Source organism: Ascaphus truei, chromosome 19 (genome assembly GCF_040206685.1).
Source record: "Ascaphus truei isolate aAscTru1 chromosome 19, aAscTru1.hap1, whole genome shotgun sequence".
Classification (NCBI taxonomy): Eukaryota; Metazoa; Chordata; class Amphibia; order Anura; family Ascaphidae; genus Ascaphus; species Ascaphus truei.
In genome coordinates this window covers 30618901-30635772 of record NC_134501.1, presented here as the reverse complement: position 1 = coordinate 30635772, position 16872 = coordinate 30618901, and the positions used below count along the sequence as shown (strand labels likewise).

The 16872-nt window shown below is 41.7% G+C and overlaps 1 protein-coding gene across 4 annotated transcripts; it reads left to right on the top strand.

Annotated features, from left to right (window-relative positions):
* The first annotated feature begins 397 nt into the window (after positions 1 to 397).
* On the top strand, positions 398 to 15237 carry TMEM208 (transmembrane protein 208). Of its 4 annotated transcripts, XR_012789169.1 has the most exons (7): positions 398 to 547; positions 1710 to 1805; positions 2818 to 2877; positions 3569 to 3705; positions 5441 to 5525; positions 12988 to 14131; positions 14184 to 15237. XR_012789169.1 is itself a non-coding variant. In XM_075577067.1 (6 exons), exons 1-6 carry the CDS (start codon positions 413 to 415, stop codon positions 13123 to 13125), a joined length of 651 nt encoding a protein of 216 aa, XP_075433182.1. In that variant the 5' UTR covers positions 398 to 412; the 3' UTR covers positions 13126 to 15237. The 4 variants fall into 4 exon arrangements, 3 of the variants coding, with proteins under 3 accessions (XP_075433182.1, XP_075433184.1, XP_075433183.1); XM_075577067.1 differs by having other exon boundaries at positions 12988 to 15237; XM_075577069.1 differs by having other exon boundaries at positions 498 to 547; positions 1710 to 1734; positions 12988 to 15237.
* Positions 15238 to 16872: the final 1635 nt, after the last annotated feature.

Sequence of the window (16872 nt, the reverse complement as noted above, 5' to 3'; positions counted from 1 at the left end):
CAGGGGATGACCTCCGGACAACCCAGAGCAGGCTTAAAGGGTACTTGTGGTGAAAAGCACTAACCTAAAAAGTTGAGATTTGATAATACAATTTGAAACCCACTGGATCCTACATGAAAGCCCCCAAATCTATCTCTAGCCCCCAATGGACTTAACATCGATAGATTTGGGGACTTTCATGTAGGATCCAGTGGGTTTCAAATTGTATTATCAAATCTCAACTTTTTGACATGATTATCCCTCAACGTCCTATGCTCTCTATTACACTTTATATATATTGTATTCTTTGTCTGTTTATGGCCTACAGCTGTGTTATCCTCAGCACGCATCCAAGAATGTGCATTATTATTTGTGGCATTTTGGTAGAGATGTGAGGCAATGTGAGTAGTGCTGGCAGTACGGGCACGTCACCATGGCAACGCCGCACTGTAGCCTGCCAGTTCTCTGTGGTCGCGGAGGTGTGATGTCATCACTAGGCACCGGAAGTCCGCGCTGTGCTGAGCTGGTGGTTCTGCTGAGCTGGTGGTTCTGCGGGGTAGCCATGGCGGTGAGAGGAGGGAGAGGGCAGGGTGGTCTGTGCTGCTGTTAAAGGATCAGGGTCCTGGGGGGGGGGGGTTCAGGGTGACAGGAGGGATGTGAACATCAGGATACAGATAATGGCACAGACATATAAAGGACACACAGGAGGGGTGAGGGTGCTCGTGTAAATAGACTGAAGACTTGTGCTTTAACCCTTTTGTTGCCAGAAGGGCCAGCAATATGTCTTTCACAAAGCAAGAAATGAAGCATTGTTAGCAACTGTATAATGAGGGGCCGTCATCTTTAACATGGGGAGTTTTTTTTATTTATCATTTTTTTTTAAATTGGGTAAATTTTCTTTGTATGGGGGGATTTTTAACATTAATTCGTAATGAGGTGGTGACCAGCAATTCATAATCCTTAGCTGAAGGAAAACAATACTTAGCCAATCTTTTATATATAGTGTGTACCAAATGATATCTCTGCACCATATACTCCCCCCCACCCCACCCCCTATCTTAAAGGTTTAGTGTACAAAAATGTCCTTTTCTGCCCTGATTAACTGCAATGAAATGAGCAAGGTTGATAGTCCAGGTCCACTATAAAGCCATTTGGATTTTGCCAAAGGGCTGTTAGTTGAGAAGCCCTGTAATGAAGGGTGATGCTGGTCAATCCAAATAATCACTGTCCTAGGCAAACCTGTTTAAAATGATGTCCAAACTTAGGATATATTCACTTTTCTTTGGTGACTTGTAGATAAAGAGAAGAGATTCACTTTGTTTTCTAGGCTTTATCTTTATTACAAGCCACAGTAGAGCATCAAATATGTTTTAGGTTTGGACATTGTCTTCTAAGTGAATGATGAATCATCCTTTAGAACGTTTGTGAGCTTCCAGGGTGCAGGGTGACCTTTCCACGTTAGTAATGATAATGTTTGATTTTTTTTTTGCAGAGCCAATTGCATTAGCAAACTGTTTAAAAAATGTTTTTGGTAAAAAAATAAAACGCAAAATAAAATTACCTACAATACAGATTTTTCTGCTTATTTTTTTTTTTTTTTTTTAAAGGTTTCAAAAAGATTAGTAAGTTTCTACGGTGGCCATTTTTAGGGGATCAGAATAATTTTGGTTCTTGGTTTTCTGTTTAGGAAAAAAATGTCATCCATAAATGGAATCTCATTTCTTTTTCAGCCCAAAGGAAAAGTTGGAACAAAAGGCAAGAAGCAGATTTATGAGGAGAATAAGGAGACTCTAAGTTTCTATCTCCGCATAATCCTCGGAGCAACAGTGAGCTGCAAACCTCTACTAACACCCCCCCCCCCCTTTTTTTTTTATGTCCTCTGTACAGTGTTTAGTGGGCCCCAGAGACTTAAAAGGGGGCTCGGTGATAGTGTGGACACGTATATTTGGGAGATACGAAAAACATGAATAGCTGGATTAATACATTCCACTAAGTGACAGCCTTATTGGTTTAAAAAGAACATTTAGGGAATTAATACAAGATTTGGGTATTATCTTGTTTGACACAAATACAAACTGGGGTTGCCTAGATACAAAACAATTGCTTTTAGAGGGTTGGACCCCCTCCCCGGTCTTATCGTTGTTCAATCTGGAGAAGTCGTGAACTCTTGGTGTATAAGATTAAAATCACACAGTGCCCGATGAAAATAAAAAAACATTTAATTTTCATAAGAAACAAGTCATATTTCACTTTATGGGAAATTGAATCTTTCTAATGAAGCCCATTACATTGATAATTTGTTTACAAAATATATATATGTTGGCACTACTACTGCGGTATCATAATTTACAATCACAAATCACAACAAATATTCAATTTTAGATGAATATTGGTTTTACATACATTCTAAATGACCATGTAAACATAACCACAATTGGGAGTATTCTAAGTAATGCTTTATAATTCTTCTTGGGCATTGCAGCCATTATACCTGTGGTACAATCTTTACATAATGGAACTAAAACAGCCACATATTTTTTGTAAGCATCATCCCTTTTGTCAAGGTAAATTACATAAAATGTACAGTTTTTGTAGTGATCTACAGTAACTAACCACCCCTTTAATAGATGCAAATATCTCTGCATAGTTACCTGGCATCAATTGCTATTGATGTATTCCTCAAAAACATGTCATAGCCATATGTTCACTGTGTTGCTAGGTGTTCCTTGAAGGATGAAGTTGTGTAGGTGTTGGGGAAGTGTATGTTCTGGACTTTGCCCTTTCTTGTGTGTGTTGCTTGGGTTTTGTTTGCTTATCTCACTGACAATTTCTTATCAGGTATTATATGGAGCAGTTAACTTGGGAATATTTTACAGCTCTGCAACTTTCTGGAGTTGGGTGAGTATGTAAGCCTCCTATTATCATTACTGCACTTACTCATTGTGTGTGTGTGTGTTGTGTAACCAGGTATCTGCTTGCCCTTAGAAGGGAGGTGGTGGCTGCAGTTTATTTGTTGGTTTTGATTTGTCTTTAATATAACTGTATAACATGATATCTTCCTTTCTATATCATTCTTATAGAGATGGTAAATATGTAGTATGCAAGGCCCCAAACAAAGAATATGAACTTGCATTCACCTTGTCATGTATAATTTAGGCAGAGGTGCTAAGATCCTGCATACATGCCACTTGATGCATAAAACTTTAAAAAAAAAAACATATTGGGTCGGCACTCAACAACATTGTGCATTCAAGGCCCAAGCATTTGTCACTCACCGGGATAGACTGCGTGTATTTCACACCCAACACTCTTATGCATTTGCCACTCACAAGGCTTCATGTCATGTTGTCTGACATAGTTGCTGTTGTATACATTTGGCCACACTCAGTAGCACTCCTTTTTACACTAAAATATATACAGTATGATGTGGTGGGTTCTGGGGTTAGAGATTGCTAGGATTGTATAACCCGTTCCACAGAGGCTCATTTCTGAATGGGGATGACATGGTATCTGCATCACAGAGCACTTTTTGTATTGTACATTTTGTGTCACTGACTCTCATCCATAGTACTCTCTCTCTCTTCTTTAGGCAGTGTTGGTGTTTAGCGGGGCAGTGTACGTTGCGTCGTATCGCTCCATGCGCGGCATGGCCCACGCATCTTTCTCCGAGGATGGGAACCTGCTAGATGGAGGGGTAGATCTGAACATGGAGCAAGGAATGGCAGAGTGAGTGTGCGCTCACCCAGGTGAGCACCAGCTGCTCCCGACACCATTGCCCACCTGATCCTCACTCACTGTAACCTATCTAACCATACTCTAGAACCTTGGCTGGCCAACTGGCTGCAGACTACCTGGGAGACAGACTGCCAGTCTGGGTTCAAATCTTCTCATCTTAGAGGGAGGGGGAATCGTCCCTGATTTCTATAGGGAATGATAATGGTGGACGCCAGCTCTGGAAATAGAAGTCCATCTGTCACTTTACTACAGGCCATAGAACTCTATCTCCATTGCTTTATTCTCTGATCACGGTAACTGAGCAGGGTTATAATATACGCCAAATAACTGGGTTGAATTGAATACGACTATGATATGATAAAGAAAGTTTATTCCTTAGAAATAAGGTGAACACACAATATTGAACAAATAACACACAGAATATATACACTTACGTGGGAAGGGGGTCAATGAAGTAATCAGGATTCAGATTAGCAATTCATCAGGCATCAGGTATTCAGATGTAATAACGAAGAACACTGGGCATAGAGCTTACACTTGCTTTTATGGGATTTAAGCCCTATACCCTAACATTGGGTGTCAGGTATTGGGTAACAATTACCTGCACCCAATTACCTTTTGCCAGCTAACGTGGGAAGCACTTTGGTACCTGCCCCCAGCTAGCTGGCACATGCGCACATCACTCTGGCCAGAGACCCATTTTCAGTAACCCACCCCAATAAGTTGGCGACTTAAAGTCTACCTACTGGGGCTCTGGGCCAGGAAACTCTGTCCAGAGGTGTGGAGTGCGGCACTTGCTACAAGTACCCATGTCCTGCTCTTCTCCGCCCTGGAATGCTTAATCAGGGTGGGGGAGCCTTTGATCAGGGGACTTGGTGTAGACATACTGTCGCCCCCTGATCATTAACATACTGCAGGGGCTAGTATCTTTCGCAGGCTTTATACTAGGCCTTCAATATAGTACATTTCCACAAATATATATATATTAAAATAATCCGTTCGGTTGGGCCGAGCGGGCTAGAAATTGCCAGACCCTCATGTACTCTCTATGGTGGCCAACTTTCAGCTCGCTGTGACCCACCGAACCGGAGTTACAAGAAATGACTTTAAAAACCACATGTTGTACAGGTTGCATTTCTCCGCCATTGGAGTCAATGGCAGAAACACAATTTAAACCGTTCGGTTGATCGGAGAGGGTCGGGAATTATGTAACTATATCGGGAATTAATTAACTATATCAGTTGTCATATTGGACGTAGCATTGGGGCCTTTTGTCTCTTTTTGTCTCTTGTTGTATACATGAGGTCACAATCCCAGTAGCACTCCTTTTGACACAAGTGTATATATCGTGTGATGGGTTTAGGTTCTGAGCTTGCAGGGGCTGTGTGTGTTTGTTTACTCTTCCACTCAATTCTACTAAGGCACACCTGAAACCTTTGTCCCATTCTGCCCCCAACCTTTTCGGTTTTACAATCCCAACTTTCCAAACATGTTTAATTTCTTTTTTTTTTTAACCTTCATCTCTCTGGCCATTTCCTCTCTCTATTCACCATCCTGCTCAATCCTGACACTTCGCTGTCTCATTGACTGTATTTGTTTTCCGTCTTTACGAACCCATTCTCTCCAACCTTTTCTCGGATTCTCTGTGTACTTATCGTTCATTCCCGTCCTCTCACACCCGGATCTCACCTTTTATTTCTGTTCTGTTTTCCTCCCTGCTGCGCAGACACCTGAAGGACGTTGTGTTGCTGACGGCGATCGTGCAGATCGTCAGCTGCTTGTCGTTATATGTATGGTACTTCTGGCTGCTGGTAAGTCTAATGGTGGCGTCTCTCACTTGCTTTCATAGAATCTCACAATCAGATGCAGCTGCTTTAAAGCAGTAATCCTGCTTTCTTTTTATTATTTGTAAATAGGATTGAAATAGGGGGTCTCCGGAGCTGAACCCCATTAATTTCAGCTCCGGGGACCCTCTGCTTCCCAAGATACCTCTGTAAGAGGTGCCTGTAGCAGCTCCGGCTTGGCTGTGTGGTGCGCCAATAGGAAGCCGTGATGTCACCCCTTGCGGCTTCCTATTGGCCCGCGTGACCAGGACCTTTAAACCTACGGACCTGTTACCGGCACGCACTACAGAGGTAAGTATTTCGGGGAGCAGGGGGTCCCTGGGACTAAAATGAACACGTTACGGCTCCGGTGACCCCCTTCTAAAAACCTATTGGAAAAAAAATACATGTTCTGCTCCTTTAATCATTACCCATGTGAGGACAATCTGTGACATTGACTCTGTGACGGAGTAATCAATGGACCACTGTCACATGATCGTGAGTGCCGGAGGCGCTGTGGCACTCCAAGGGTTAATAAGATATTACAATGATAAGCTGCAGGGACAATAATGTATATAAGAGGGCATTTGAAGGAAAACCCAGTGAGGTTATAAAACTTGTAACCTGTTATTGAACAAATACAGTGGCGAGAAAAGGTTTTTGAAACCTCAATGATAATTACGGAAATGCCATAGATCTCCATAATAACCTTGAATCAAACCAGTATTTTCTTAAATATCCAATAGGGTATATGTTAACCAATTCCATGTCTTTTGAAACAAAATGATGTAGGAATTCGACAAACAATGAGTAATTAAGAGTCAGAATATGTGAAAAAGTAAGTGAAACCCTGGGTTTATCAGCTAAATTCAAGGGGATATTAGAATCAGGAGTTTAAATAATTAGGTAGATCGTCAGGGTGAGTTTGGGAGGCCGCACCCTATATACAGATCAGAAACTTTGTGAGTTTGGTCTTTACCATACAGGTGTGAGGAAAGACGCTCAAAATAAATCTCTGAGGACCTCAGAAAAGCAGTTATTGATGCTCTGTCTTGAAAGGGTTACAAAACCATTTCTAAGGTTCTGGGGCTCCACCAAATCCACTGTCAGTCTACAAAAGAAAAACGTTCTAGCCCACAGTCACTACCCAAGAGCGGTGTTCCTTCCAAAATCTTTCCAAGAACAAACCGCAGATCATCCAGGAAGTCACACAAATCCCCAGAGTAACATCCAAGGATCTGCAGACCACTCTCACCATGGCGAATGTGAGTGTTCATGACTCAACTATCAGAAAAAGACTGAAGAAGAATGGAATTCATGGAAGGTTTAACTAAATAACCCTTATTCATGAGATCTCTATTTTATTTTAGCCTAATTGGTAAGAGCGCAAGAATCGTTCTTTTTGTTATTCATGGAAGGATAGCCAGGAGGAAACCACTGCTCTCTAAAAAGACCAGTGCTGCCTGACTGAAATGTGTCAAAGAGCACATAGATGATACACAAGACTTCTGGAATAATGTTCTCTGTTCAGACGAGTCAAAGGTAGAACTTTTTGGCCTCTGAGAAACGTTATGTTTGGCGAAAACCAAACACTGCGTTCGAACAGAAGAACCTCGTCCCAACCGTCAAGCATGGTGATGGGGTGTGATGGTTTGGGACTGCTTTGCTGCCTCAGGACCTGGATGGCTTACCATCATTGACACAAAGAAGAGTCAAAAAGATTCATCACAATTGCACTTAGCCAAAAATATTGGATGAGACACACCCCTATTCCGCCCCCATGAAAGGGCTATTTAAGTTGAGATACCTGTACTTGTCATTATTTCTCCCCCTTTGAAGAACCATGCAAAACGCGCGTCGGGTTTTATCTGATGTCATGACGATGGCGACGGGCGGTGGAGACAGATGCATCTGTAATCACACTCCTCAAAACAGGTCGTATAGCTTTGGTTTTATATTTTAATAGTGATTGGACATATTGGCTGTTCTGGCATTACTGAGCTATTGGGAGGGGGACTGAGTTAAGACTGACTCTGGACACTAAAACAGAGGTCTCCAGCAATGTGTGTGTGTGTGTGTGTGTGTGTGTGTGTGTGTGTGTGTGTGTGTGTGTGTGTGTGTGTGTGTGTATATATGTATGTGTAGATACATATATATTCATATACATATATATATATATATATATATATATATATATATATATATATATATATATCACCGAATACTGGAGAACTATTCTGCACTATCGCAACTGGACTAACACGGCTATTTTCTGCTATATATATATATTATATATATATTATATATATATATATATATACACACACACACACACACACACACACACACACACACACACACACACACACACGAATTAGCTGTGTTAGTCCAGTTGCGATAGTGCAGAATAAATGAGTTCTCCAGTATTCGGTGATACCTTTTTATTGGACTAACAATTTATGTCATAGGACAAGCTTTCGAGAGTTATCCTCTCTTCTTCAGGTCAAGCAATACTGATATACAAAGGTTTCAATGGCTAAAACAGTGTGGAGAGAGGGGAAAAAAAAAACAACAGGTATTTACTGTAGATAAGGTAGGGTGTTAAGTGTTTGAAGCCAGGGGACAGTGTCAAAGAAAGGTGGGGAGGGGGAGGGATACTGGGGGGGGGGGGGAGAAAGTGTGGATAAGAATAGAGGCAAGCAGGATAATTACAAGCAATTTTGATAGGGTGTGAGAAAACCCATGTCCGCATTAAGTCCTTTGGTTTTGGTGTCAAGGAGTCTTGTCATTCTGAGTTCAAATGTTTTCCGTTCTTGGGTGCTTTTAAACATTCCATTGAGGATTTTGATTTTTAGATCATTTATGGAATGATCTGGTTGTGAGAAGTGATATATATATATATATATATATATATATATATATATATATATATATACACACACACACACACCTTTTTCACCCACCATAACTTAAAATGTAATGATATATATATATATATATATATATATATATATATATCATTACCCTACAGCTGACAGCAATGGTTCACTGACTATTTTGAGAGCATTCCATGTATACTCATACATGAGGGAACAACTGGAAGACATCTAGCAAAATTATACTGTGACTCATGGGTTACACTATACAGGCGGTCCTCGGTTATCCGATGCAATGCGTTACTCAAAATGTTGTCGGATAGCGAAGCGTCGTAAAGCGAAACCCGGTTTCCCATAGGAACACTGTTTAAATCAAACGTTCCGTTCCTGAAGGCATTTTTAATGCTAAAATACACAGAAAATGTTACTCAAGCAATAAGATATGCAGCACACACACAGATTATGATGTAAACATTATATTTATTGATTCCAGAACTGTAAAATAAAACTATACTGTATTCTGTACAGTAATGTACATGAGCAAAAAAACCCATCAATTATTGGAGGAAGATGATTGGGGGGGGGGGGGGATCTTCAACAGACAACGGACTTTTTGGAGGTGATGTAGGTGGACTTGAAGGTTTCGGCCTCTTGAAGAATTTCCTCAATGAAGTCTGGACAGATCCTTTCCTGCGTGTAGATCTCTCTATAGCAGCTGAGTTGGCTGGACACCCCACGACTGACTGTTGAACTCCGTTCAATGTTAGGGTCATTTTCCTCAAATATGGCCAGTGCACTATCAATGTGCTTCAATGCCGCAGCCAACATTTTGGTTGACAAAGATTTACGTGGCTGTGCCACATCAGCAGATTGGTGGGCCTCCTCTTCAGCAATTTTTTGCTCTTCTAATTGCATCAGGTCTTCATTGCTCAACTTGTTAGAATGTGAGGCGAGCAACTCCTCAATATCCTCGGTTTCCACCTCCAAGTTGAGATCTATGGCCATTTGCACAACAGTTTCTGTAACCTCTGCAACAGTCTCTGTAAGGCCTTGGACATCTGACACAAAATCAGGGCACAAATTACGCCAAACTCCATTTAAATTGGATTGTTTGACCTCATTCCATGCCTCTCCGATGTTTCTTACTGCATGGAGAATGTTGTAATTCTTTCAACATTGGACCTCCTTCCACATCAGTTGCAAATGTTCGCCTAAGGTAGTAGGCCTTGAAGGAAGCAATAACCCCCTGGTCCATCGGCTGTATCAATGAGGTGGTGTTGGGGGGCATGAACACCACCATGACGTTTGGATGATGGTCATCCAGGAACACAGGATGGCCAGGAGCATTGTCCAGGAGCAGCAATGCTTTAAAATCAGGGTTCTGGCTTATGCAATAGGTTCAGCAGGGAGAGATGGAGCACTACCGGAAAAAATTGCTGGAGAGTGTGTTCCCAATAAAAATAAGGTTTATTGGATCAGAGAATGATAATAAGGATGAGCCCTAGGGCCCCCACCAACGCGTTTCGAGCTTCCGCTCTTTCTCAAGGTGATAGTATCACCTTGAGAAAGAGCGGAAACTCGAAACGCGTTGGTGGGGGCCCTAGGGCTCATCCTTATTATCATGCTCTGATCCAATAAACCTTATTTTTATTGGGAACACACTCTCCAGCAATTTTTTCCGGTAGTGCTCCATCTCTCCCTGCTGAACCTGTCTACTACTCTGGAGAACCGGCAGCACACACCTATGAAGAACCCACTGAAGACCCATCTGCAAAAAGTGAGTGAATTACTCCAGTTAACACCACAGGAATCCTTTTCAATGTTACAGACCAGACACAAGCAAGTGTGAGTATTCATCATTACAAAGGTGTTACTCTTCTGGTATATTGATCAAATGGATGTGATGTTTCAGATTATAGATGGTCCATTAAAGTGTGGGATATCTCTGGGAATGGATTGATTTTTTCATTATATTGTTACAACCTATATTGGTCAGGTCTATGTTAGAGCACCATACAGCTTTGTTTTGCTCTTGGCTTATGCAATATAATTGCACAGCTGGGATAAATTGATGCTGGAACCAGTCCTCAAAAAGGCTCCCTGTTACCCATGCCTTGCGGTTGGACTTTAAAATCACTGGAAGTGTGTTCTTTGCATAACCCTTGAATGCCCTAGGGTTTTCTGCATGATAAACAAGCAAAGGTTTTAGCTTGAAATCACCTGTAGCATTTGATCCAAGCAGAAGAGTCAGCCTGTCCTTTGCAACTTTAAAACCAGGCATAGATTTTTCCTCTTTTGCAATGTAGCTTCTACTGGGCATTTTCTTCCAGTAGAGCCCAGTCTCATCAACATTGAACACTTGACATGCGCAATAGCCACCGTCCTCTATAATTTTGGCCAATGTAACAGGGAAGGTTTTAGCTGCCTCCTCATCAGTGCTAGCAGCTTCACCGGTCACTTTAATGTTATGCAAGTTTGCCCTCTCTTTAAACCGCATAAACCAGCCATTACTTGCAGTGAATGTTTCCTCAGTGGTCCCTTCTCCATACTGGTGCTTAATATCCTCATAAAGACTCAAAGCCTTCGCCTGAATTAAGGCTAAACTAATAGGCACATGATGCTGGGATTGATCTTACAGCCATATGATGAGGAGTTTTTCTACCTCAGCAATATGCCCAACACGTTGCCTTATTGTTGTACCTTGCATAGGTGCTGAGCCCTTGATCTATTCCAAGATTGTTGCCTTATCTTTTATTATTGTCACAATAGTTGTGCGAGGTATATTCAAGGCACGTCCAATTTCTGTGTTCGTCTCTCCTTTCTCAGAGCGCTTTATTATGTTTTGTTTGGTTTCCAAAGTTATAGATTTTCTATTCCTTTTTGGAGTAACAGCACTTTTCTTTTTGCTTTTATCAGACATAGTTAGGGCCTAAAATACACCACTAAACCTTCACACAGACTGTTCAGAATGATTTCCCTAACCTCCAGCCTTCTGATTAGGCAATTGTAGCAATTTTGTAAAGCATCCTAAGAGCGACGGATAAGCCGTTCTGGCGTCGTAAAACGGGCCATAGGGATGCATTGACTAGCGTCGGATAAGCCGTTCGTCGTAAAACGAGGACCGCCTATAGTCTGATTACCCAGTCACTATATTATGAGTATAAAAGTATCTAGCATTTACCCATATTTTTGGGGTCTGTTCTGCTTTGCTTTAAATGTGCTGTTTTATACGTTATACTTAGTAAATCACTATGTTTTTTTATGATTGAACCCCTTGCTTAAACTACTGGGGATATTGGGTTCCATCACTACACGGTTACTTTTCTAGTACACATTAGTTATTCAATATGATGTAAATCACTTTGGTGGATAGGTTACCTTTCCATATATATTTTGATATCCCAACTGATTTTCACTTGGATTTAAAGTACTATTTACCTATCCACTCGGTTATAGATCAAGAGGATTGTGATACTCATTTTCAGATGTTATTGCAATATAACAGATAATTGCTTACATTTATCTGAAAACTTACATTCTTTCAATAGGCATGTGTATCCCACCATTGGTGATTTTAATTATTGACATTATGTATAAATATGTGTGTGTATGTATGTTTCACTCAGTGAGTCTGTTTAATACAATTTTATTATTTTGATGATTTTAGACATTTTGCTATGGCCATATCTTGGTTCTCAGTCACATCAGATATTTCTCTGGTGTATAGCCCAGGTGTATTGACACCAATTAATACAACACCATTTGAAAACTATTAGTGTGACACGCTAGACTTCAATATTTTTGGCTCAGTGCAATTGTGGGGAATCTTTTTGACCCTTCTTGGCTCACTCTGTGTATATTAGTATTCCATTACCCCATGCACCCCATACTTTAGAAATTCATTTGTCACTTGTTTATTAAGGTTGAGTGACTAGTATATTTTGTGTTCGTCATTGACACAACCATGAATTCTGCATTGTATCAGAAGATTCTAGAGGAGAATGTCAGGCCATCTGTCCGCGAGCTGAAGCGAAAGTGGGTCACGCAGCAAGACAATGATCTGAAACATACAAGCAGATCGACAAAAGAATGGCTGCAGAAGAATAAATACAGCGTTTTAGAATGGTGTAATCAAAGTCCAGACATAAACCCCATTGAAATGTTGTGGCAGGACCTGAAGCGAACTGTCCATGCAAGGAAGCCCTCAAATGTCACTGAGCTGAAGCAGTTCTGTAATGAGGAATTCCCCAAAACCGATGTGAGAGACTGACCATCAGTTACAGGAAGCGCTTTGTTGAAGTCATTGCTTTCTCACACAGGGATATTGAATGTTGAATCATTTGTGGATAAATAAATGTTGCAAAAGTATCAAGTTTTTGTGTGATTTGCTTGAGCAGGTTATCTTCATCTATTATCAGAACCTAGATTAAGATCGAAATACATTTTAGGTTGAAAATATGTGACAATCCTAAGGGGATCACAAACTTTTTCTCGCCACTAAATTCAACCCTCTGTTTTTTTCTTTTAAACTTCGGATGAATTGTAATGTTTGTTTCTCGCCACTTGTCTCCCAGGCTCCGGGACGGGCGCTGTACCTGCTGTGGGTTAATGTTCTTGGTCCGTGGTTCACCGCAGACTCCTCGGCGCCCCCACAAGAGCAGAACGAGAAGCGGCAGCGGCGCCAGGAACGCAGACAGATGAAGCGCTTCTGATGTTTCCCCCGGGATGCTCTCGTTGTTGCAAGAGTCACATGATACAAACTGCAGGGGAAATGTGGGGTATATATACAGTATATAAAAGATATTTTTAAACAGACTTGTAAATGGGTATGCTGCCATCCCCCTATTTGTATTCTAAGACCAGAATCAGATGATCTGTATGGCTATGTATGCAGCTTTCTGCACCGTGTTAAACAGTCCTTCAAAAATGATGTTGGGCGGGACAAACGCAGAAAATCAATTCAATCTTAAAAAAAGAAATATGCACAATTTTTTTCCCCTCCTGTTTCTTTTCAATTATACAGTATTGCAAGTCATAAAATATGCATTTATTCACACAGGTTACATTCCTGTTGCTTTTGGTAGTTGACATGAGCCGGTTTAACAGGATTCAAAGGTCTAGACCAATGGTGGCCAACTCCAGTCCATCAAGGGTCAAGATTTTGGGGTAGCCCTGCTTCAGCACAGGTGGCTCAGTCAACGACCTGAGCCATTGATTGAGCCACCTGTGCTCAAGTAGGGATATCCTGAAAACATGACCTGTTGATGGGTTTTGAGAGCTGGAGTTGTCCACCAGTGGTCTAGACCTTTATCAGCACATATCAATGGAGTGATAGAGCACAGAAAGCAGAGCCGTGCAGTAAAGGTCATAGATTAGTTGTGTGTTGTGAAACCCGAGGGACCAACATAGAGTTCTTGATAGGTGAAATGATCGTGTGCAAAGCTTTCCAAACTCATAGATTTCTTAACTTTCCTCAATGAAGAACTAACCTGCAACAAATGTAAATTTCTACAGGACCAATACTACAACCTTGAACTGTAAAGATCATAAAAAGTTTAGAGTGGAAAATAAACTGTTGCCATGCTCCAGTGCTAAACGGTCTTTGACTGAGCCACCTGAAGCAGGGATATCCTGAAACCCTGACCTGATCAGGGGGTCTTGAGTTGAGAACCCCTCTGTTAAGCAATAACACTTCTGTGGGAAGCTGAGACTCCACAGGTGGTTACCATGGATCCCCGGAGAAACATTTGGCAATGGATATCATCTTCAGGGGAACATTTTTTGCCATGTTTTTTTAACGTTATTGCAAATAGTTATTTTGATGCTATACATTTATATAATATAAAAAGCTGTTGGCTTACTCCAAGAGTATAAGCCATACCATAGCATATTTTATAGTTAACCCTTTCAGTGCCTGTATAGCGGGCAGCAGAGGGTTAAATACATTGGATACGCAGACGGGTTCACGATACATTCTGAAACGGGTACCACGGATCGGCTGGAACCAGCTGCTTGGAGTAATGGCGGATTTTCACACTTGGCAACCTACAAGTATATTGAATTGGCAGGAAAATGTTAAGCACTCTGGCATGTGTACACCTTGGTTAACATTTTAAAGCAGCAAAACATGTTAAATCTTACCTTTAAAAAAAAAACGTTTGGTAGTATTAGATAATATTTTTATTATTGAACTCTTAATGTCATTTGTTATGAGTTTTAAAGCATCCTTTAATTTCTAAAGCAGGTTTTAGCCCAACTCCAAAGATCTTTGTAACACTTTCCTGTTTGTGATAATTTGTTGCCAATGTTCCCAGCAGTTTGAACAGCAAACTGTAACAATAGATGTTACCTTAGTAATATAAGGCTGCGTCCATACTGGTTCCGACGTCGCTCGCGCCAAATCCAAACCAATGGAGGCCAATGCGCATGTGCATAGTACGCACGTGAGCGGCGAGGAGACCGATGAGTGGAGGGACAAACTTTTTGTTTTTTGCCACACGATGGCCCGGGTCATGTGCGCGGTTCAGCCAATGAGGACGAACCGCTAACGTTCGCTTGTACTATGTCCAATGTCTTCTAGCTGCTAAGTTACACTGACTGAAGCAGCCATTATGTTAGTCACACAATCAGGATTTTTACACATTTATATTAGGAGTACCAAGTGATTTCCAGCTTAGGTAAGAATGTGCAACGATACATTTTCATGTTTTGTTTTTCCCCCCTAACCGCACAGTCTGGTCTCTTAGAGCTGAGCTGTTACCCGGATAGCCCTTGGTTGCTAAAATATACAATTTCTGTAATAAATGTTAAAAAAAAAAATACAATATTGTTGCCGTGTCAAACTATAGAAAGCTGCCACTTCCTGACCTGGTGACGACGTGGCTTTCTATTGGCTTGCGGGAATGCAGGTCTCTGGCAGTGAAGAGGTTAAATGATAAATGCGTGTTACAAAAGGCAGTGTGGCATTTAGTGCTTCACACGATGCAGATTTCAAGCGCTTGGCCCGGGACGGTTGTCCTGGCTCTACTCACCCTATCGGCGGCCCTGCCGATGTGGAACGAAAGGGGAGTTCTCCTTCCATTCCACTTCCTCATTGTTCACATTATGCACTCCTGTGGATCTTCCCTAGAAAAACAAGTAGGAAGATGACGACCTAGCTACTACTTAATGGGGCTTTATCCAGGAGATAGCAAAGCTATCTTATTATTGGACAGTATAGTAAAAACAAATCTGGAACAAAAAGGATATGGAACAATCTGGAACAAAAAGGAAATGGAACAACATGATTTTACCTCACCATTAGGGTTGCCAGATGGCTTCTCCAAAAATACTGCACACAATGGTAGCAGATGTGACATGCTCGAAAAGTCGGTGGGGAGGTATGTTATTTATAAATTATCAGAACGTTTCTAAATTTCACTCCAACTTTGCACCAATTTGCATCATTTCATGTTCTATTTCGTAAAAAAATTCTAGGGACGCGTTTAGCATTTTTTTATGAAACAGAATATGAAATGGTGCAGAATACACCACGCCAATACATATAAAAATACACCCCCACCCAAATACATATAAAAAAAACAGACACCTTTGGGATGGTCTCAGGCCGGCCCGGTAGCTACAGGGGGCCCGGCTGCTAGTTCTGTAGCTGCTGCCAGACCCCGGCTCTCCCCCAGCTGTGAGGCCTCCTTCACTCTGTCCCACGCTGAGCTCCTGATGCTGGTGCGTGCCTCGCCTCCCTCTCATGCCGGCATGTGCCAACGTCAGACCGGCCCTGAGTCAGAAACTCGGCGTGGGACAGAGTGAGGGAGGCCCCAGAGCTGGGGGAGAGCCGGGACTCGGCGGCAACTACAGGAGCGGCAGCCGGGCCCAGGACATCTGTCGGCGGCCCTGCTCACGCTGCCCACCGCACGTTCAGAAATGTAATACTGGACACATATGTCTGTATTACCTCATTTTTTACCGGCCACAGTGGCAAAATACCTGTCAGTCCGGTTCAAAACCCTACTCACCATATATTGGACCAAGATATTGCCACAGCATGCAGTACAAATATTAATCTTTGCGGGACCATGGATGGATCATCCCACATGCCGACAGCCATTTCACACAAAACAGGCGCTTTGTCAAGGCCAGATTCCATGACGTAGCAGCTACGTCTATAAGCACCCAAATGGTTAACCTCTAGCGTTTGGGGTTACCATGGTAAACTTTAGACTGCACTTAGCTCTGGGGAGAGCTCCATTTAAACCTCAATTTACCCTTAATTTCAAACATATCTCCAGAACGGAGCATCATATTTTAAAAATAAAGACAGATGGAAATTATAAGGAGATATCTGTGGCGGTTAAAGGGTTAACCAGGCCAATAATAAAGGTAATATGCTCGGTTGGTTAACCCTAAACCGTGTTGGGACAGAAGGAATTAAAATGTATTGCCAACATAACACCATGTTTTCC